This window comes from Styela clava, chromosome 9 (assembly GCF_964204865.1).
Source record: "Styela clava chromosome 9, kaStyClav1.hap1.2, whole genome shotgun sequence".
Lineage (NCBI taxonomy): Eukaryota > Metazoa > Chordata > Ascidiacea > Stolidobranchia > Styelidae > Styela > Styela clava.
In genome coordinates, this window is record NC_135258.1 from 16,172,119 (window position 1) to 16,196,063 (window position 23,945).

The 23,945-nt window shown below is 33.9% G+C and overlaps 2 protein-coding genes across 2 annotated transcripts; both read left to right on the forward strand.

Annotated features, from left to right (window-relative positions):
• Positions 1-76: 76 nt before the first annotated feature.
• LOC120338869 (palmitoyltransferase ZDHHC6-like) lies at positions 77-3,732 on the forward strand. Its single transcript, XM_039406846.2, has one exon. It carries the CDS (start codon positions 599-601, stop codon positions 1,760-1,762), a length of 1,164 nt encoding a protein of 387 aa, XP_039262780.2. The 5' UTR covers positions 77-598; the 3' UTR covers positions 1,763-3,732.
• On the forward strand, positions 3,661-13,828 carry LOC120338870 (pyruvate dehydrogenase E1 component subunit beta, mitochondrial-like). The gene is made up of 18 exons (XM_078116578.1): positions 3,661-3,825; positions 4,114-4,185; positions 4,688-4,795; positions 4,870-4,968; positions 5,357-5,510; positions 5,590-5,721; positions 5,991-6,193; positions 6,673-6,814; positions 7,105-7,273; positions 8,486-8,490; positions 10,608-10,751; positions 11,141-11,280; positions 11,550-11,679; positions 12,168-12,320; positions 12,583-12,755; positions 12,938-13,029; positions 13,395-13,503; positions 13,608-13,828. The coding sequence occupies exons 1-18, from the start codon at positions 3,802-3,804 to the stop codon at positions 13,653-13,655; spliced, it is 2,097 nt and encodes a 698-aa protein (XP_077972704.1). The 5' UTR covers positions 3,661-3,801; the 3' UTR covers positions 13,656-13,828.
• Positions 13,829-23,945: the final 10,117 nt, after the last annotated feature.

Genomic DNA, 23,945 nt, shown 5'->3' on the forward strand with positions numbered 1-23,945 from the left:
GTGAAAATGCTATTCCAAGAACTGCTTGAGGTCTTCAGAACTTACCTCTCTCTCTTGATATCCAGATATCTGTTTGTAGATAATAAAAATATTACAGTACTCGCTTAAAATTTTCAGTATTTTTTTGATGGCTAGTAAACCCTGTCAAGTACTTCTAGTTGACGTGGCGTAACCATTTTCGCATATGTCATTTGTAACCCCCTGACTAAGTTACAGAGACGAAAAAGGGCTCGTCAAAGTATACGGATTGTCGTTCAAAACGTGCAGATGATCACCCAAAATCAAGCAAACTATTTCTCTCGTTCCTTCGTCGTAACGATCCCGATATGAGAGAGATCGCTAGCTTTAGCGAGATCTTTATTGTCGGCGGAGATACCGTTTCGGCTTATCGTATCTTTTCTTTGGCAAACTCTATGACGTGATCGTAGTGACGTAATTTTGAGATGGCGTGGCCAGGTGGTGTTTAGGAATAACATATGCAAAAATATTTGTGCCATGCCATCTAGAAGTCTGTACCTTTAGTGAACATGCGCCTTTTTTATCTGTAACAACTGTACAAATTGAACTGTACTCTTCATTATAGTATATATTTAGAATCATGAGTCTCTGGCGATTAGTTCATATTGGACCGTTTATAGCTTTGTTTGTAACCTTTGTATGTTACTGTGTTGCTGTCATCGATAGTTATCTGTGGTTGTTTCCACTTCACACAAGCAAATTTGGGATTTGGAATCTGATAATTCTCACAATATGGCTAGCGTTGATCTTGCGGAACTTTTTCTTCGCTGTTTTGCTTGGTCCCGGGTTTGTTCCTCTCGAATGGACACCGGATGATAAAGATGATGAAAAGTACCTACAATACTGTTTTATATGCAAGGGATATAAACCACCAAGAGCGCATCACTGCCGTGCATGCAAACGATGTGTTATGAAAATGGATCATCATTGTCCATGGATTAATACATGCTGCGGTCATCAGAATCATACCAATTTTGTATTGTTTCTCTTTTTTGCACCTGTTGGGTGTATCCATGCATTAATAGTATGCATTTTTACATTACTTTATCAATTACTATGGAGGGCAGAAATGTATCAATATGCAGTTGCACCTGTTCACTTTGGTGTAAATGCATTTTTTTTAAACATTATCGCTTGTGGTCTTGCTTTTGGTACAATTGTTGCCGTTGGTGTATTATTTGCACAACAGCTTAAAATTATAATAACAAACAAAACAGGCATTGAACAATGGATTATCGATAAGGCTGAAGAACGAACAGGCCAAGGTGCACCCCCTTTCACATACCCTTATGACTTGGGATATAAAAAGAACTTAAGTCAAATTATAAACTGGAATTGTAGGCCTCAAGGAAGTGGGTATTCATGGCCAGTTGTTGAAGGTTGCACAAACCTTACACTATCAATTGAGCAATTGGAACAAAAGAGAGAAAAACGTAAGAGAACTGTTTTGTTCTTGGTGAAAGAATCATACTCTGGGTGGTGGTGTCCTTGCACAAAAGGTCTATGCACATGCATTCGTATACCTATATCTGATGAACCACGTATTCGTCTGGAGGTTGGAGATAAAATTGAAGTGACGAGAGGGTCACATTATTGGCTGTATGGGAACAAAGTTTTGTCTGAAACAGAATCTAATGAAGGAAAACGTGTCAGAGGATGGTTTCCAAGACGATGTGTCTTGCGATTATCTCCACCCAGGTCTATGCCAAATGATACCGATGAAAACACAAAAAAGAAAGATTGAAATTGATCTTAATGAAGCTATAATTTTAAAAAAATTTTATCGAATATCTTGAACATAAAAATTTATATAATTTGCAGTGTTGTTATATTATTATGGCATTACCAAATGTTTAATATTTCTGACAAAACTCTGTTTTGTTGATATTATTCTTGAGAACAAAAGTTTAAAACATTCAATTATGACAAACCAAGAAATGAATGAAATTTTCAAAATGCCTCAGACTCCTAAAAGCTTCAACAAAGTTACTTTTTGTCACAAATGACTTATGTAGCATTGAAATACTTGATTCAATATTAATAATCATTTGGTAATATTTCATCTTAACTAAACAAATTTCATGTCAGAGACTGTGACTACTATATATTCTGTGGCTTTAACGCGTTGTATGCCCTGCATATCTATGCAAATGAGAGCTTACTCAAGAGTGCCTCAAAACTTCCTTATATTTATGTTTAAAATTGATCTAATTTTCAAATAGTTCAATGAAGATAGATTGATATTGTATATCAGGGGTGTGCAGCTCGCGGGCCACAACCCTCCTGTCAATAAATTTATTGTGGCCCTTGTCAGCACTCAGATTTTCCCCATTTAGCATGAAATCCCAATCCGACAGTTTATGTTCTTTTTATGTGGCCCAGGTAGATGTCTGAAGTTGTTCACATGGCCTGCCGACAAAATATGTTGCACACCCTTTCTCAATTATGGCATATTGTTGACAGTTTTGTTTTTCTTCATTCCCTGGTGTTAGAAGCTGTAAACATTCTACCTTGATTAAATGGCAACAAAACATCAAAATTTATTTATTTTTAAGTCAGATGAAGAATATTATTGATTTTTATATCTATATGTATATTTTGCTAGTAGGAAAATGACATTTGCCATGCTTGCTCAATCTTGAGTTTTGTTAAGCAGTAAATTGTATAACTCTGTAATTATGACATATACCAGTACTCGTATATGTTTTTTGCTCACATTGTAGATAAATTTATAAGCACTAGTGTAATAGTCTTGTATCAATTGTTATACCAAGAATTATAACCTTTTTCCCTAATTTTTTTTAGATTCAGATATGCTTGAAAAATCATACATATATAAAACATATGTAATAATTTTACTTAAACATAATCTTTGAAAATAATTCTATCAAAATCTTGTTTAAGAGGTATGAATTTGTTTAAATGTTTCAAATAACAGTTTGCTACTTAAATAACTAGGCCTATTTAATAATGTTAAATATTACATACAGTTTTGAAATTCTTAGATCATGTGCAGCCAACATGTTGTGTGTCTGTGTTACATCATTTTCGTTTTGCTTTTCATTATAAACTTCTTGTGGTAGTTAATCAAGAAGCTTGAATTTATTATATAATTTACTTGAAATAGAATTTGCTTATAGGTATAATTGATAATGTATTTTTCTAAGAATTATGATCCTTTTTGTTGTTTTACTTTTCTGTGTGGAGAAAAGTGTTTTTCTCATTTCGAATTTAAATAAGTATGCATCACTGAGGGAGCATACAACAATTTCCCCTACATTGACTTGGGAAATCATAGTGTGACTAAGGAATTACGTTATATATTTTGTCTAAATTTTGAACATACCATATTTAGCCATTGATCCAAAACTTTAATATCATAAAACCTGACGAAAATATCTTTGCTGATATTGCCGACAAATTTGTCCTAGGCTTGAACTGAAATTGTGTTTTCAAATATTGCTATACTTTTAAGTTTCATTTATGTGAAATTTTTATACATTGTGAATTTGTCGATTCAAAGGCTTTGAAAGAAAAATCTGAATGCTTAAAACCTAACATAACTTTTATTTCATATTATATAAACACTTTACAGCTCGAGCACTACGGCTGATGTTAAATTCATTCAAGATATAATTCTTACTTAAGAAAGTTTCTTTATGAGTATACTATGTGCTACTTTACTTCCAATATCTTTTTCTTTTATACATGAAGTCATGAGTTTTATAATTAAGTTTGGTTGACAGTCCTATAACATTGATTGATTATACAACACGATTCACAATGGCTTTCAGAACACTTTTCAAGGTGAGTTACCATACATTACATGACATTGTGTGTTGATGATTTATTCCATTTTGTGTGGTCGAACAAAATTGCTATTTTATACTGTATTGTCTTAATACAAACGTAATATTGTATGAATGTTATCAAAACATTTCTGACGGGTTTTTAGGTATGAATGTGAAAATTTGTTTTTTGTTATTATATTTCAGGACTCAAAAACTGTTAAATACTTTTTAATAATAACTGATGTGACATTGTTTATTTCTATAATATTGAAAGTTTTAGTTATTCAATATCATCTTTTTTCAGCACAGCAAATTGTTGAATGCAAAAGTATGTGGGAGATTAATGATGTCTACATCTTCACGTAATCCAGGAGAGGTTTGTATGGCCTATATTACTGGTATATATTTTTTGAATTACACTTCATAATACATAAATATGTCATATGTGTGTGTGTGTTTACTTCAATGTGCAACTATGATTTGCAGTTCTGGGGGCGATGGCCTGGTGGTGAAAGCATTGGATATACCTGTGTTGGCTTTTCAGATTCCACATCTTGGGTACGAAATCCATGTTCAACACCCCACCCAGAGAGTAATAAATTCTGTTGGGAATGCTCAACTTGAAACATTTCAGTTCCTTGTTCAGAGCGAAAATCATAAGGAAGGCGTCGAGAAAAATTTTGAAAATCTCATCAGGCTCATCAGTTATGGCTTTTTTGTTTAAAAATGAGAATGTGAATATATACATTTATAGAAAATTTTAGCTCATATGATGTTGTATGTTGTTTGTATTCTGTCTCGGCCTGAAATGTTCCTCAAAGGCATTTTAGCAGTAAAATTTGTGAAACTAACATTGATTATTGATTGTGGTCTTTTAGATGTATGTGAGAGATGCATTGAATTCGGCAATGAATGAAGAAATGAAACGAGACGACAAAGTTTTCTTGCTTGGAGAAGAAGTTGCTCAATATGATGGGGCTTATAAGGTTATTCTTAATTTCATTAAGCTGAAGTAAATTATTTTTGTGTTTTGTAAATTAATTTGTGATTTTAATTCAAGGTCAGCAGGGGATTATGGAGAGAACATGGTGATAAACGTGTGATTGATACTCCAATAACAGAAATGGGATTTGCAGGAATTGCTGTGGGAGCGGCAATGGTATATGGAATATTTTTATGATTAGATAGACTGTTGTTATTGGAGTAACTTTAATTCATAAATCATAGTACTAATAAATCTAGTTTTAGTAAACATGCATCTCCTTTTCATATCAGTCGTGTGACGATGAACATATCTGGACTAGAATAAAATGACCATGCGAATTTTTTTTCAATAAATTCTTGGTCCTCCTTCTTTTAATATAAACTCTGCACTAATATATGAGTCCCATAGGTCCTTGCATGAAATTTGGAGTTTGTCATGAGTCTAATTACTGAACAGATCTAATCTACCCAAGATAAATAATAATATTGCAGGCATGTTACCGCAGCTACTCAAATTTTGTTTATTTCACAAACTGTTGTGTTTCTTTTTATTTTTTGTTTAGGCCGGTTTGAAGCCAATCTGTGAATTCATGACTTTCAACTTTTCAATGCAAGCAATTGATCATGTTATTAATTCTGCTGCTAAAACATTATATATGTCAGCTGGGGCCGTGCCCGTCCCTATTGTATTCAGAGGACCAAACGGTTCTGCTGCTGGTAAGTTACCTATTAACAAAAAAGTATTTATTGTATGTATACCTTTGTGTTAATATGACTTATTCTTCAATTTTTTTAGGCGTTGGAGCGCAGCATTCACAGTGTTTTGCAGCTTGGTATGGCCATTGTCCTGGTTTGAAGGTTTTATCTCCATTCAATTCTGAAGATTGCAGAGGTTTATTAAAGGCAGCTATCCGAGATCCTAATCCAGGTATAGATGTTTTCAAGGTATTACATGTTTTGATATGAGGGTATTAGGGTTTTCCTATATATTGCCGAGAATGGGAAATATGACAAGGCCAACCAAAGCTTCATTCACCATGGTCATTCCTAATGAATGCATTGAAAAGGAGGAAGCTAACTGTGTTCCTGAATCATGATACCCAATACAATGCATCAGTCATATACTGGAAATGCTTTAGAAGCTCCTAGTGATCATAGCAGTCTTCAACTCAGTTTGTGACTTTATTAATATTACAGTTGTTTTCCTGGAGAATGAATTAATGTATGGTGTCTCATTTCCCGTTTCGGATGCTGCAATGTCAGAAGATTTTACTTTGCCAATCGGTAAAGCCAATATTGAACGTGAAGGCAAACATGTTACACTTGTCTCTCACTCAAAACCTGTAGGATTATGCCTCGAATCAGCTGAACAACTCGCTGCAGAGGGTATTGAATGTGAAGTGAGTTAATTTGAATATTTTTTATAAAAATTTTAAAAATATGTGGTTGGTGATGATTGATTCCACCTGGGTTACCATGTTGTCTGATGCTATTGTCATATTTCATTTCTGAGTTTTGAGCAATTCTCTGATAACATTTACGAGTGTGTAAAGTGAATTAGTGAAAAGATATCAACAGCTGGCAAAAAAGTTTAATTCTAATCAGGACATTGAGGGGAATTTACATCCGACTCCAAAGTCAGAGCCATTTTAAAGATGATTCTTGACAGCAGGTTGAATGAACTTTGGCCTATGCAAGCCTTCTTCAACTGTCTGTAAAGAAGGCTTCATTAGCTCAGCGCTTATTTATTTTATTTTGGAAAATTCCTTCTCTGTGGTAGTTTGAAAATATGACTTCAGTTCCACAGACATATTTATGATGAAGGCATTTACATCGCGTTACTTAGTGTCTATAACAATTTAAATTATCTTTATACCAGGTGATCAATTTAAGAAGTATTCGTCCTCTTGATATTGAAACTATAGAAAGAAGTGTTATGAAAACCAATCATCTTGTAGTCGTGGAATCAGGATGGCCAATGTTTGGGGTTGGTGCTGAAGTTGTTGCACAAATAATGGAAGGTATGTTTCAATTATATTTCAACCCTGATTCACAATGGTTTGCCCTTTTTATTCAATTTCGGTATGTGCATAATTCCTCTCTGGATAAGCGAATGTATGACAATAATGTCGCCTCAAGATCTAGTTTCACTATATCTTTTCAGTTTGAAGAGTCCTTTTTTTGTTTAATAATATTCACAATAACTTTGTCATTCGTTGAAGCAGTGTATGATTGAAAATATACTAATAGCACTCCAAATTAAAGGGACAAAGCTCATTTCCAGTCAAAAAGAATTATTTTTTATCCACAGGACCAGCATTTGATTACCTCGATGCTCCAGTTGTCAGAGTTACTGGAGCTGATATACCAATGCCGTATGCCAAAATTCTGGAAGACAACACTATGCCGGCAACAAAGGATGTTATTCTTTCTGTCCGTAAAACTTTACATTTACAACAAGGCCAAGCTGCAACTGCTTAGCATATTTTATTACTATATATTTATCTCTCTTGCTATAAATACACAACAGTAACAGATTGTAATGAGCTTTTATGATGTGTTGCGTAGAATCTGGTTGAGGAGTTTGACGTGAGAATAGCGTCCCGAGACTTCCCTTTTTTTGTATTTCGTTGGGGGCTGGGTGAAATGAATTCACTATAATTAGGGCACAAATAATTATGACCATTACCTGCCTCGCCATGTACATTCGAAATAAGATTTTGGCATATTTTTTTCCTGTTATCAACTATAATGATGATAATATGAAGTTCAGTGTTAGTTTTCAATCAAAAAACATTGTGCTGTATCAAAAATACAAAATGGATTGCATGATATTATTTTCAAAAGTTTCGGCCACATAAATTACTCTTAATTTCTGGAAAGGTTTGAGCAAAATATGTCTGAACATTAGTAGTGCGCATCTTGTTTGTAAAATTTTGTGAGAAGGCATTGGAAGGTAACAACTAACAAACAAGCCTACTTGTCCACTAGAATATGGTGGTAACAGCGGCATGGTTGACGTAAGCTGTAATTTTACTTGCCTAATTAATAGTAAATGCGTTTTCGCTCTAATCCTCAATTTTTGCAATCCCATTACAATTCCTCAAATCTTGAATGACTTTGCTGGAAGTTGAGGCAAACATTTGTCGCCAGAGCCTTTAAATAAACTATGTAACTAAATTTACTTAAAAATTGAACAAGTATCTTTTTAATTTGATACTGAACGTCTAATACATTTAAAACAAGTATCGGAGAGTATGAAATAAATAAAATATTTTACGCCATCTCGTGAATTCTTTAGAAATGTAGAAAAATTACAGTTTTGAATGAGCGATTTTTCGAAAACCTACTATAAAGCCAGCATTACAACATATTGGGAGAAAAAAAGAAATCTTGTAGATTCGAACTCATCATGGCAGAATAGTAGTAGCACGTTCTAACTGGCCATATATAATACCAAAAACATAGTGTATATTCCGATAATTTTATGAAAAATATATATTTATCATAGATAAACGTGGTTTTGTATTTTAGATGAATTTAATAAATAATTGAACAATTACCTTTTTTACCATCTCATACACCGATACGGAACGTCTAATACACTTGGAATAAGTGAGGAATGATATAAAATTACTACAAGCATTATACGGTCTCTCGTGAATTTTATTTCTTATTTTGAATAATTACAGCTTTGGTTGGTCGATTTCTTGAAAACCTCCGATGAACCCAACATTACGTAATATTAGAAAAAAGGAGAACCCTTCTAGATTCCATTTCATCATAGTAGAACCGTAAATATATACTACTACAGTAGCAGCACGGTTTGATATGGTTGTATATAATCACAAACACAGCGTATAATCTTCGATTTTTTAACAATTCGAAAAATATTTCAATGGGCTTTTGTGGTTCTACTCAAATTTACTAAACACTTGAGTAAATATTTTCTAAAACTATTGTCTAAATTCCGTGTTCTACGTCTATCAAGTTGTTGTAATTTGCGTAAATAGGTCTTCTTCAAACAGTGATTTCTTAGAAATTTCAAATAAAGGCAACATTAGGACACATTGGGAGAGAAGGAGAACCCTTCTAGATTATATTTCTTCATAGTAGAACAGTAGCAGCACGGTTCGACAAGGTCGCATATAATACCAGCCGTAGCGTATATTCTTCGATTTTGTAACTTAAATGTAACTTATTTTGTAAAGGTTTCGTATTTTAACTGAATATGCTGAATGATTGAACAATTATTTTTTTACCTTTGTCATAAATTAATACTGGAAACCTATCAAAGTTGGAATAAGTTGCGGATAGCTTACTTTGAAATAACAAAAAAAAACTTTCACGCCCACCCGTAGACTCTTTTCAAAATTTTCAATATATCATTTTTGGAATGGCTATATCTCGGAAACGTCTTATAAGGGTAGTATTATGACACATTGGAAGAAAAGAAAAACCCTCATAGATTCCATTTCATCACAGTAGAAGCACGTAGATACAAACACAGCGCATATCCTTCGATATTTCAACAATTCAGACGTAAAATATTTTGAATTGGTTTTATGTTTTATTTAAATCGATCAATGTCAACGTCATCTCGAGAAAAATAAACTTTTCCAAGAAGCGATTCTCGAAAGCATCCACTTTAAAATATGTTACATTTATACGCTATGTTTGTAAATACATACGGCCATGTAAAACCGTGCTGCTACTGTTTTGCCACGATAAAATCGAATCTATTACGTCTCCCCTTTTTTCCCAGTGTGTCGTATTGCTGCCTTTATATGAGGTTTTCCAGAAATCGTCCAACCAAAATTGTAATTTTTCAGAATTAAAAAAAATCCACAAAAGGATATATAATGTTTATTGTTATTTTATAATACCTATAACTTATTCCAAGTGTAAAAACGTTCAGTATCAGTGTATGTGTAAATATCGTTCAAAATCAAAAAACAATAAATAACAATATCATTTCAGATCACACTATAGGACATGCATTTTTTGGATTTCCATAAATAATAGAACATTATAGCAGCAAACAAGCAAACAATATTAATAAATTCCATAAACCATTCCATAGATAATTTTGGAATAAAAACATAGAAATAAATAAATAGTAATATTACTCAATAACACAGACATAAGAGTATTTTTTCATAACATGTACATAACAGTTTTATTCAAATTATCTTACAGAATAAACATGAAAGATTTTTTTTTAAATCTCACACTTTCAAATATATATTACATAAGACTATAAACGAATGAAGAAAAAAAACACAGTTGTCAGTTTTAAGCTAAGTAATCAATGATTATATAAATAAACACCATTTTGTATTATGTATCAGGATTTTACCATTTTTCATTGCGATATATTTCTCATTGTTTCGAATATCAGAAATGAATTTATAAAAAACATCAAAAACTGGTTTACGCTTTTCAATCCGGCATCTATATATAAAGAAACGTGCAGCTAACAGCACACAGTTGATGAATTGCATATCAGGAATGTCATGCATGTCAGGAATATGTACCTGCGGATTGAAAAGTAGTCCATAAATCCGGTCAACAGCGACTGCAAGCGGGATCCAGCTCATCGTTACTATCAAAGCCTATATATACTTATATATATGGTTACTATAATCTCGTAGTGAATAAGACTTCAGTAGTGATATAACATATAATTATTACCGGTACGTCTGCAACGCAACTGTGTTGCAACTCAACGCAGTGACTAGATTATTGGGCATCGGTACAAGCAGGGGCTGTGAGTTCAGCTGCACAGCATACCGATACATTCATAAAAACTGAAAATGGGTGAAGGAGAACCCTTTGTTGGATTGGCGGACTTCCTCCTTCGTCATGCAACTCCAGACGATGCATCCTATCTATCATGTAGAAAAATATTCATTGCTTATCGAACCTATATATCGAGGAAAAGACCTGATATTATTGGTACGGTATGTTTTTGTGATAAATTACAGAGTCAGGCTTCTTAACTCTGTAAGACATTAACAGCTCAACTTGCTAACGAATGACAAAATTAATAAGTGGATTTTTACCTTAAGATTCAGTGAACTACTATGCCCATACAGCCATACAGGCATATCTGCATATGCGGATTTTATTTGCTTCCTTCCGTGTTTGTTAAAGTTAAATAATTCCTCTAAGTTAGTATAATAGACTGATATATGACTACAGGACTATGTAAAGTATGTCCAAAATAAATATCTGAACAGGGTAAAAATATATCAACATTGGGAATCAATACATTTTTGGCCAAGCTAAAATAATGACCAGCAACGTTATTATTTGTAAAAATTGGTTTTTATGACTTTTTTCAGTAAGCATGGATTTTGCGAGGTTTTGTTCGTACCTTGAACATTTGGCTCAACAATTTCAATACAAGAAAAGAGTGATTGGAAATCCACATTCAACACTTTATCGTATAAGATTTCGATCTCTAAAGAAATTACAAAAAATTGTAAGTAAAACCATCACAACACTTTGATTTTATCTGGAAACATATTTTTGAACCAATATCTTGATGATATTCTGCGCAGAATGGGCATGCTGACTGAACTCATTATATGATTTACCCCTCTTATAAATAGACTTTCTTTCCCAGTATGCAATCATATTTAGGATTCAAGATCTGTATGATATCAAATATGCTCCCATTTCTTTTTTTGCTGTTGCTTGACTTTTTTGATAGGATTGTATCGATTATTTAAATGTGTGATGGTTTTACAGAAAAAGCATAACAACCGCCAACAAAAAGTTCTGAAGGTCCCAGTTCGCGAAATCAATGAAAATATTTGTTGCAAGTTGTGCTGTGGTTATTTAGTCAATGCAACAACTATAAAAGAATGTTTACATGCATGTAAGTTGAAAATGTATTACTGTATTTGATTATAATTAGTCATGAATATTTATCGATGAATATTTTTTTCAAATTAGAAATGGGATAATGCCACTTAAAAATATGAAAAAATTATTTCTCATTTAGATATATTACATGAAATCCTTTTTCTTACCCATGATTTATCATAGCCAGCTTATATGATGTTATATATAAGATTTGTCGAGGTATGCCTATTAGAATATTCCTTTGCCTAGTCAAAGTTTTAATCTGGTGTTCTGGGATTTTCTCTCAAATTTCTTTCTATATTCATATAAAGGGCTTCGGTATCATCAGCTTGATAGCCGTCTGCGTTAAATTGTTCGCTTTGACTCCAATCCTTCATATACCTTAACTAGATAATTGGAAATGTTTTTTTATCACAAACCTAAAATGTAGGCTATTCAGTTTATGCTACTTTTAAAATGCCAGCTTCATTAAAATACTAATTTAAATCCTTATAATTTCAGTCTGCAGGAGTTGTATTGTCCAACACTTTCAAACAAGTCAAAGATGTCCAGTATGCGATGTACTGCTTCATGAGACAGATCCACTTGCATATGTTAAGCATGATGTTTTACTACAAGATATTGTCTGCAAATTATTACCGGGACTTGACAGAAGTAGGATGTTTGTAGTTTTATATTCTATTTTGCCATGCATTTGAAAATTTTTATTTAATTTGTTTGAGAACAGAGTCGCTCTGAATCGCAAGAAATTATTTCGACATTTTTTGCATTTCTCCAAGCTGTGTGCTTGAATTTCATTATTTCATAACATTTTCAGAAAGAAAATTAGATTGACTCTATTTCGTATTATATTTATTCAATCATTATTTGATCGAGTGTTTAGGACAGGGATTATATATTTTCATGTATTTACTAGGTGAAAAAAATCGAGAAGATGAATTCTATGAAAAATACCATGCACATCAAAATAATGACTTCTTGGATCCACCTGAAAAACATACGGTGGTTCCAAAATCTGATATACAATTTAAACCAATTCAGTTTATATTGGAATGGGTTGGTCTTAAACATTGCAGTCTGATGGCAGAAGTAAGTATAGTTATTTAAGTTTTAACTATCTTTTAAATTCTATTATCTGATTTTTTTTCCACTTAAAACTTTTCCTACTTATTATAACACACCTTAGAAGTACAATTTCAATCTGTCTGCGTCAATTTTTATTGTAGTAATTATAAATGCATAAGTTATGTTATCATTTTTCATTATTTCAGCAAATACCAGAAAAGTTTGTCAGAGTGTCATCACAAGCAACTATTGGACATATATCGCAATTTGTTCTCCAAAAGTTGAAGAATATTGACAGGTCTGCTTGATTATCAGTTATAAAATTATTCTCACACCTGTTGTGATTTATAATTGAATATATCTTGCTTTTGTCGTTTTCAGACAGACTATTTTTAGACATGGAACAGGGAAATTTATAAAAAAAAAGCTTGAAAATTCACAGAAAATGAATTTATTTGGCAATGCTGAATACATGTGATACACTTTTTCGAGTTTATTTTTCCCCCTGGCATCAGATGTCAAATGCTTAGAATAAAAAATTTTAAGAATGAAACTATTTTATTCCCGAATTCATGTATTTTATATGTAGTGTATATCTGAGGTAGTTTTGAATGTATTCAATTCGGACATTATTAACTGTGAAATTGAACAATATAATTTCAGTGATCTGAAACCAACTGTGCAATGTGATATCAAATGTGGTGGTGTTACCCTTCCATCTATTCTGACACTGGAACAGATTGAAAGGCATGGCTTATGTTTTGAAACCGAGGTGAGTCTTAAAATTTTATTGTGAGATCATAGTTTATAAGCTGGCCTTACTATATATATAAATCTGCTTGATTTTCTAAATCATTATCATTTTGATGTTTTTAGAAAGATTGGTTGTTTCTGCAATATGATATCAAGCCACTTGAGGACTAGCTGAAAAGAGGTTTCGTATCACTGTTTACTCTGCTAAATGGAGAATAGAAGGATTTCATCAATCATATGCTGTAATTTTGAAATGTTCTCAAATGTGAGTCCATGACTGTTACAGCGCATTTTATTGCTACTTATATTGCCAATGATTTTTCAATAAAGTTTTGTAATTCCTATATTGTGTGGGGCTTTGTAGCATGTCAGATTCTGGTCGAAGGCAAACATGTGATTTGAATCTGGAATGTTGGTGCGAGATTGAAATATCTCAAACAAGTTCGGTATTGTTACTGGTACCCCACTAGAGATTGATATTTGATTGATTGGTGCAAGACTCAGTTTGAAAATGTTATGTTTGGAAGAAACGTCAAATGCCAAAGAGTCCTAAACTATGATATATACATGTATATTTTTCATTAAATTATTTGAATATGCGCTATGTTTGGCAATATATATGATCATGTTGAACCATGATGCTGTTCTGTCATCATGATGAAATCGAATCTATAGAATTACCATTTTTCTTTAAATATGTCGTAATGTTGGCCTTATTGGAGGTCATCGAGAAATACATGCCTGAAAACGAGTCATTAGATCAACTGTAATCAATCATTCTCATAATACTTGTTTTACAGTTCATTCATTGCTACTGTTGCCTGTCTATGCGAACTACAGGGTTCTCGCTATAAAAGCAAAAAAATTATCAAAACTTTTTACAAAGAATAACTTCAATGAAATTATTAAAGACATATGCTATATATATTACATTCATGGATGCTTAAAATGTTGTCTGTGCAGTGCAGTATCTTAGTCCAAGAAACTAGTAAGAATGCATTTTATCCCTGATCTCATTCGAGCTTCCAAATTTCTGCTTTTCTAGCGACCACCCTGTATATTTCAAATGTGGCATCCAATGTTATCCAGCTAATCTAGAATTTAACAGACTAATTTTTAAAAGGTTTCACCGAATAGCACATAGCCGTATAATTATCATTTCATATTTACATAAACATTTAAAAGATTTACCGTAACATTTCGAGTGCAATCTTCTGATTGGACCCATTTGTTTCAAAAACTTTTTCTCATTTCGACTTTGTACATCCTTATATGCATCAGATGGAATATATATGGGTGGTACTAAGGCAGGGTCGTCCAACCCCTTTGCCTGCGGGTCACATGTGACCCGCCGAAGGTTTCCGAGTGGCCTGTCTGATGATTTCCTGTCTTTTTTCTGCGAAGCTAAAAAAGGCACTTACTTGTGCGAGCAAGTTTTTTCACAGATGAACCATGTCAAATCCCCATGAGATCACTAATTTTGCTAATGAAAAATTCGCTCTGCATTGCTCACCGAATATTGACAAACTTAATAGATAAAAGCGGTGTCATACTTGACATTGAAATATATATATATGCGTAGTAAAAACTTTGAATTTTACTGTATCTTCGTATTTTCATTTAGCTTATGATTTTGGTTTGAAGGTTTTGTTTGTTTTTCATTAATCTGCAGTCGGCGTAGAACATAACCACCATGTTAAGAGGCCCGCGCGATCATTCGGGAACTAATTGTGGCCCTTCGACCACCCTGCACTATAGATATGTTTCACCTACTTAACATCTTCTGAATACCGTTTCATCTCTTAAAGACATTCTCATAGAATTCGGTACCTAACTAAAAGAATGAAAAATCGGTGTAAATTACATTCTAACATGGTATTCTTCCTGATATTTTACAAGATGCTTGTAGAGCTTATTCATACAAAAACAATTAAGCTCGATTTTGATATGATTGCTTTTTTATACCTACTTTGTTGCTCCGAACTTTAACACTCGAACAACTTGACTATTGCAGTGACGTTGTAATGCCCCTATATAGACGCTACTTTGAGTCAATCACCATTTACATATTTTAAGTAACCAATGCCAAACACTCACATGAAAACCTTCTCTTATTATTTTAGTCATCAATCAAAAATGTCAAATTCGTTAATATCATAATTGATCAAACAACTAATTTGTCTGAATTTATGTCTAGGTATATTTAATTGATGCTTATATCATCCCAAACGCTTGCCAACTAAATTATTCTTCCATTGAAGGTTATTGATGGCTTCGGACAAACCTACAATATCACATCCTAGATGTCTATCACATCTGAAGCTATTGTCTTTCACGTTATAAATATTGGGTGGTACTGGTAACTGATCTCGATGTCCACATGACCGTATTGATACCAGTTGCTATACAGTCTATACCGAGATTTCGTTGCTTATACAGTTATATTTGTCGTGTTATTGTTTTCTGTTTGACAAAACAAATAAACTCTCTACTTGAAATATGAGAAATCTGATACTATTTCGAGATGTTCAAGACTTGAAGAGCAAAACGTAATAATATATCAAACATACCTTCACATTCAAAATTTTGTTCAAATTAATAATCGAAAAAGTTTGAAAGAAACTTTAGGAATTATTTACAATGTTTAGTTAAATTTAATTAGCTGATTTTGATTTAATTTAAATTTGGCATACGACTCGATCACTCTGCATAGAAAGATTTCGTTAATTTTAGTCTCTCTATGCAGAGTGATTCCAGTCGTACGTCAAATTTAAATTAAATCACAATCACTTTCACGATGACATAAAACATGTTTTTTCATGTCATTTCTATGCATAATTAGGTAACATAAAATATTAGAAATAAAATGGAAAAAATAGTTTGAAACTATTTGAGGACATGGAAATTTTCTAAAAACAAATTTAACAGCCAAATGATACAGCCAAAACAAAAACTTGATTTAAAACAATTGTTCCAAACGTGAAAGAACGTTTTCTGCGTTATCATATTTTCAAACAAATACAGATCAAGGCTAGGAGTAGAAGAAGATTTCGAGTTTACTCCTCTCAAATTAAAACTCGATTTGATATGTTGTGTTCTAAGCACAGCATAGTTGGATCAATTGCATTAATTCAGGTACTCCTGAAGTATGCGCACCAAGATTTGTAGGAGGTACGCATTACCTGAACCCTAACCTGAGTTCAGGTTGTGCGCCATCTTGGTGCGTATACTTCATGAGGTCCACGTGCTATTCATAAGTACGGTAAATTAATATCGGTTTTCATATTTTGTTTATTTGAAAATCTCGTAATTCTCTAAATGAAAATATAAGACATTCCCCCAAAATAAGCCCAAGTGATATTTTTCTAAAGAAAATTTAAGACACTGTCTTATTTTCGGGGAAACACGGTATAGGCCTACATTTAAAGCCATCCCGACTGTCTTCGTTGACCATATTGTCTTCGAGAGTTCATGCGCATATTCTCTGTCTAAATATCGCGTTCAGTTCGAGAAATAGAAAGGAATGTACGCTAACGATACAAATGATCCGAATTTAGATTTTTTATGTACAGCAAATAGAATAAAGAATAATGAAATAGTCTGCCGTTTTCAAGCATTGAGAATTTACTTATTCGCCCAAGCATGCTTTTCTGTAGATAGCACCGTCAAAAAGACGTTGTTCAATGTTACATTCACGTCAAGGTCGGAATAGGGCCGATTAAAATTGATTTTACGTGTGATACGTTCGCTAACAATGTTAGCGGGAAACAACGAAACAAACAAAATAACTCATTCACCTTCAATAAGTAGGCTATAGCGTTACGCTACACAGCAACAACAGTAACGAGAACATGTTCGTGTATTATGCTGGATGGCTTCAGCCAAAGCGGGACTTTTGGCTGACTTGTCGAGTCGGCGGGACAAGACGCTAAAAAGCGGGACTGTCCCACCTAAAGCGGGACGTATGGTAAGCCTAGACTCTTTAAAGGTGTCCCGCTTTGAGGTCAAAAAAATATGGTAACCCCAGTTATAAAGTATTTTCCACGAAACTATATGCTCATCAAATGCTTGGGTTGTGAGAAATTAGAATAATTTCTTTAGCATGACGCCAAAAAGGAGAGGGGTTTGTAGCATAGAAGACATATTGGGGGTGTCAAAATAGGGCTGACGAAATGTGCACATTTATATATATATATATATCGATATAAGCTGCAGCATATTCTTCCAATATTTGACCTTTTTGTTAACTTTATCCAAAGTGTGAAAGAAAGCGAGAAAAGGTATATATGCAATTGACCGGGGCAAATTAGCTATACATAATAAAAAGTGGAATAATATGTGAATATATTATTTATACATTTGTAATATGATATGTATGATACGCTTGTGTTGAATTTTATTTTATGAAATCAATAAAAAAAAAGAGATCGATGAAATCAAGAATCACTAAATCGTCGAAAATTGGTGTGTTCATTATAGCAATTGAGCCTCTTTTAATTACTATCAACCTAAATAAAGATGTGAGGGTACACCGGCAGTGACGCCAGTAAATATAGCATTAAATAGAAAATGTTTGGAAACCTTGCAAAGGTATTGGAAGTTATGATTCATGAAATGGTGCATGCATCTGGTGTTTTATTGCATGAATGAGGAACCGATCACGGACCAAAATCGAAGCCAACGTTATGAAATACATTTGCATATTTATTATCTTGTTGTTGCCTGAAATACGTTTGTGTTCTTCGGGAGCTTTAAAACAAGATATGATAAACGAATAACAGAATATTTTACAGTTGGTTAAATGGCTGTATCGTTTGATTTTTTGTGTTAAATAGGTTAGATCTGAAACAAGAAAAGTAGATATAAAAATTTGCAACAACAACTATCGATGACTTGCCCATACATGCCTTCTCAAGCTGTAGCGCAATGCGTCTCTTGCACATTGTCACATCACTCATGAGATTCGAACTTGGGCCGGATATATCATTAGGCTATAATTCAGCGGTTCCCAACCTTTCTACCCTGGCGGACCGGTAAAATGAGATTAAATGTACTCGCGGACCAGCAAAAAATTGAAATGGCCGGAACAGAAAAGAATAACATATATTTGCGTAATATAATGCAATGTCGGGCACTAAATATGCTTCTAGACAAAAAAGCACACCTAAAAACATTTCACCCTGAGAAAAACTATCAAATAATGTGCCGACCAAAAATTGAAAATGGGTGAAGCATAAAGATAAAATAATATATACCATATATTTGCGTAATGAAATGCAGTGCTGGGCACTCATTATGCGAAAGAAAGGCACGCATAAAATATCCCACATTAAAAACATGCACAATTAACTCCTGTGAGAATTTTGCTGCTGTTTCGTTTCCAATATAAGATTACAAGACGAGGCTACAAACTCAAAGAAGTTTTTGCAACACGTAGCTCTGCAGCCGCGTGTCGCCGATTTCTTTGCTTCGTTTTAATTGAATCTAGTGATAATTCTAGCGAAAATGTTTTTTTTCGCATAACGCAGTAACTGGCTGAAAAGACGGACAACAGGTTGATTGCTCTATTAGTTGGCGATGGGTATTCGTTATCATCTAAAATTGTGATAAGTAATTCTTTTTTAATCTGGACTGTAAAGTAGGATCGCCATTTTAATCAAGCCTTTTCTTTTTCATTGGGTTCATCATATTAATCCCTCTGCAGTTGATCGACGCCTCAAGGGAAATGAATTTACATTACAATGACAAAGTCGTCGATAACTTGGCAACAGGCTCAAAATCCTACTGTGTCTGGAAAAGATCTCTGCGGCCCATGCTTTTTTGCGCGTCTTGACCACCTGTGGAGTCGCAACAAGTTCATATCTTACTGAAATATTATACTGTTCTTGGCAGTTTTCTGGTTTAAACATGGAGATATGCATTACGTTTTATATGGATGGTTATATTAATCAGGAAAAGCACGCAGAACAGAAAAAGCACTCGAGCCGATATTTAGGCTTCTTAATTTTGCGAGATTTGATGGAGCGCATTCGCGATGAATCGGAGCCGAAAAAGCCAAAAGTTTGAATGATCTGCGGCCAAGATGTCGCGTAAGACGGCGCCGACATGTCGCGAAAGACGTCTAAATATGACGGAAGAATAGAATTGCGTAATGAGCCAACGCAACTTTGTCTACGGTAAAGCGATTGAGACGGCATAAAAACAACAAAACCACTGGGCTATATCATTAGAGGTATACGGTCAGGGGCGTCAAACCTCGGCGGCCTTGACAATCAATTTTGAACTTTTATTCATTTTAAATCAGCGTCTAAATGCGGCCCTGATTCGAACCTACATATATATTGCCGTCGATCTAAGTATATTTTCTATTATTGTATTAAAGCACTGCTTTTACACTTACAAATTATTGGTACGACACCGACATCAATAAATAAATACAAAAAATACAGAAATAATTGATTTAAAACAAGCCCTTGTTCTAAAAACTGACTGTTTTTAGAAATAACGAAATACGAAACCTACTTATCAAGCAATTCCACACAGGTGCTACTAACCTCGCATTGCTACGAACAATGCAATTGACTATATTAGATAATCACGATGCAAACAACCAGATAATAATTATAGGTTTAAAAAGCTTCAGTACATAAACACGGTACACGGACGCAATGCTTATATTTATGTCAATTTTAAATAATGTTGAGATCCAGAGTGGAAGGTCTTGCAACCCACTTTTTGCGTACCCCTGCATTACTGTAAAAAAAATCAAAGCAGCAATACGAAAACAAATAAAACCGTGAAATAGAAGTACTTTTATGCAAAGTGAGTAAAAAAATATAGAAATCCAAAACAGGCTAGTTCCGCTATCTCCCAATAAAATGACTATGCCCCTACAAATTGGCTACTGTCAATAACAGTCGCAAATCAATATTTAATTACAAAGTATTTTCCAGGAAATTATATTCCCACCAAATGTCTATGTAAGTTATATGTCCCTACTGAAATGGCTATGTCCCTACTAAATGGCTATGTCCCTACTAAATGACTATGTATGTATTAAAATGGCTACGTCCTTACTAAAATAGCTATGTTCCCACTAAAATGGTGTTCCTACTAAAGTGTTTCTATGTGTACTATGTTTCTACTAATATGGATATGCCTATGCCTGGGGTTTTGTTTTTTATCAATTTAAAAAAACATCGTGTTTTAAAACAAGGGCTTGTTTTAAGTCAAATTTTTTCTGTATTTTTTGTATTTTTCGTTGAAATACCCCTTGCATCGCCGCGAAACTACGCCAAAACGTTGCATTCTGGCAGCTGCACACGCAGCCGGAATTATAATTTCAAAAATGTAAGTAAAATTTTTTATTTTGACTTTTACCACTATTGCGTACATTTATAGCCACTTTATATCTCCACCAAAGTCATAAGATTTTACCCTGAATGTTTAGCCGAAATATCAGAGAGACGTTTTGAGTAAGAAAAATCATGAAAATTAGCTCACGAGACTACTGCAAAAGCAATTCGATCAAGTGCAGCCCTTCGGCAAAACAAATGGGTTGCGATAATGAAGAATGCGCTTATATAGGCGGTAATCTACTGATAGAACGATGAGACACCCTAACCTAGCCTATGTTAATTGTAAGAGTCCTCTGATGCAAAGACGCCACAACCAATTTGTTATGACGCCATAATATGGATTTCGAGGTCATGTATTGACATTTTCTCATAAAATGAATCATTGTTACGGTTAATACTGTTCGGTTAATCTATGCTTAGCATACTTTGTTTTTTAAGGTTGAAGTGAGTTTTTCTAGGTTATACAAACTCATTTATTCGATCGCATTTCAATTTTTGCAAGGTGGTTTCATCGCAGCAGGGTCGTTCACGTAATGGCTTATCGGTTGTGTCTTACTGCGCCAACCACATAACTACAGCTTGAGAAGGTGTGCATGAGCCTCTATCGATATTTGTGGCGTTTTGAAAGATTTATTGCATATAAGAAGTGCTTGGCAAGTTTTTACATCCACTCTTCTTCAACCTATTTAATACAAAAAAATCAAATAGTACAGCCATTTTGAACAAAACAGGCAAAAAAAACTTGATTTAAAACAATTCTTTTTGAATAAATGCCCCCACTAAACCTATGCCCCCACTAAAATGACTATGTCCGCGATGTCCATACTTTTAATTTAGTCTACACCACAGTTACAGTTTTCAAATACTTTCTTTTCTGTCATGTAAATCAGGTGAACACCAATTATTATTCGGTCCGATATTTTTACATCATAAATCCCATACATCCACATTTAGAAATTCCAAACTTGGTAAAATATTAGATAACTTTGGTGTTAGGCCGTCCACGACGAATCGGCCGACGACGCAGTATCATACTTTCTCGTCTAACTAATTTGCAGCAGACACATGAGGGAAAATTTAATAATTTATCTACATTCATGTTGCTTATATAAAACTATATATATATATATGATACCTCAGTACTCACTCAAGCTATTGTCACGAATATGACATTGACGAGTCGCAACCGATGGTTCGAAAGCCAAGGCATTAATTCAATCCAGAGTTTATTTTCGAATAATTGCTCTCCGCCAGGCAAGTTCGAACGCTTCCGGCTAGGGATAAATTTTCAAATGGAAAAGCCGTGTCGTCATCAAATCGTGTTAAGATAGTCTGAAACCATTTTTTGATGCTATATGACATATATACAAGATCAAAATCAAATTATGTAGGAATTTAAATTCGGACATTGATATCGGGAATGTTTACCAGCCATATATATCAGAAAATTGTAAAGCTGTAAGTCGTGTTATAGGGAGACAAGTGCGGTCTTAGGGATAAAGACTGTTCACCCTAATATTCAAAGTTCGATTCCCACGTTATTAATTTCACGTGTTATGGAATGTGACTCCAATCTGGATTCCCTCAGACGATAATAAGCACACGATGATGATTGTCGAATTGTTGTATATTATTGAAAAGATGCACGATCCAAATTCCAAATACAGATAAAGTTGTATACACTTAATTCCTAATGCAGTAAGATTACGGTCAGATCCAAGTCATAAATCGAGTGAACAAGAAAAGCACAATATTATAGAGCATTCTCGGCAGACCGGAAACGATACGTTATCAAATTGGTCGAAACGAGAAAGGCAATACATGGAGCGAATGCATTATCGCTGTTGCGAAACATAATGCGGCCTAGTTTGTGAAATATTACATGCTATTAATATGAAAGGGTAAAATACATTATAATCCATAGTTACACAATGCACATTCGCTACACAATTCCCCCTCGACAGTAAAAAAAATTAACTTGGTAATTTTTTAAATTTTGTAGTCCGGTCGCCGAGAGATGAAAGTCTAAAAACAAAAAACACGAATCAATAAAAGGTACGATATGATGAATAATGGCTAAGATATACGAGAGAATATACGTCGTTTACGAGGGCACGAAAATACGAGAGAGAAGAAAAAAAATCAAAATACAAGAAAAAAAAATTTCAAAGGGTCTCCGTGGTGCTTTGAAATGTTTACCATTTGAAAATAAAATTGTAACGATACATTGAAACAAAATGGCGACGATGTACCGGAAGGGACACCCTAAAATGTAAAACGGTTCTGATGTTTAATGCAGAGACTGAGAATGGAAAAAAAATGGCGGGTTTCGTTCTAAAAAGCACAATATTATAGAGCATTCTCGGCAGACCGGAAACGATACGTTATCAAATTGGTCGAAACGAGAAAGGCAATACATGGAGCGAATGCATTATCGCTGTTGCGAAACATAATGCGGCCTAGTTTGTGAAATATTACATGCTATTAATATGAAAGGGTAAAATACATTATAATCCATAGTTACACAATGCACATTCGCTACAGTGTAAATATATTCTGTCACGTGAATAGTCAAATTGATTATATCAACCAAAATTATGTAGAATTTTTCAAATTTATGAAAAAACAGCAATCATTTAAAATAGCTTCAACTATATTATCAATATGTTCGAAACTCTCATGTGCCATTACTCCGTATGTATATCAAACTAGCAAGGCAAGTAACCCAACATCTCCCCCCGCAAACAGTCCAGTGTTACCTACGCAGTCTGCCACTGGGTGAGAGTGCTTCATGCCATTGTTTCAGCGCAGACACCAGGGTCGTCAGATTTTTACATCTGCCAAATACTTATGTTCGAAACTGCTTTGACGCCCTTTTATAAAGCCCTTCGATAGAGACAGTTACGTCAGTGGTTCTCAAACTTTTTTTTTGCGACCCCAATTTTCATAAAATCAAAGCCTACAGATACTCGCGAGTCGCGACCCCACAACTATAAACGTTGAGCAACTTCAAAAAACAGTACTGTATTGTCTGTATATCAGTTTAATTACCTCAATGTGAACAATTAATCACCTGTATATCGACTGCAAGTGGACGTTGAAC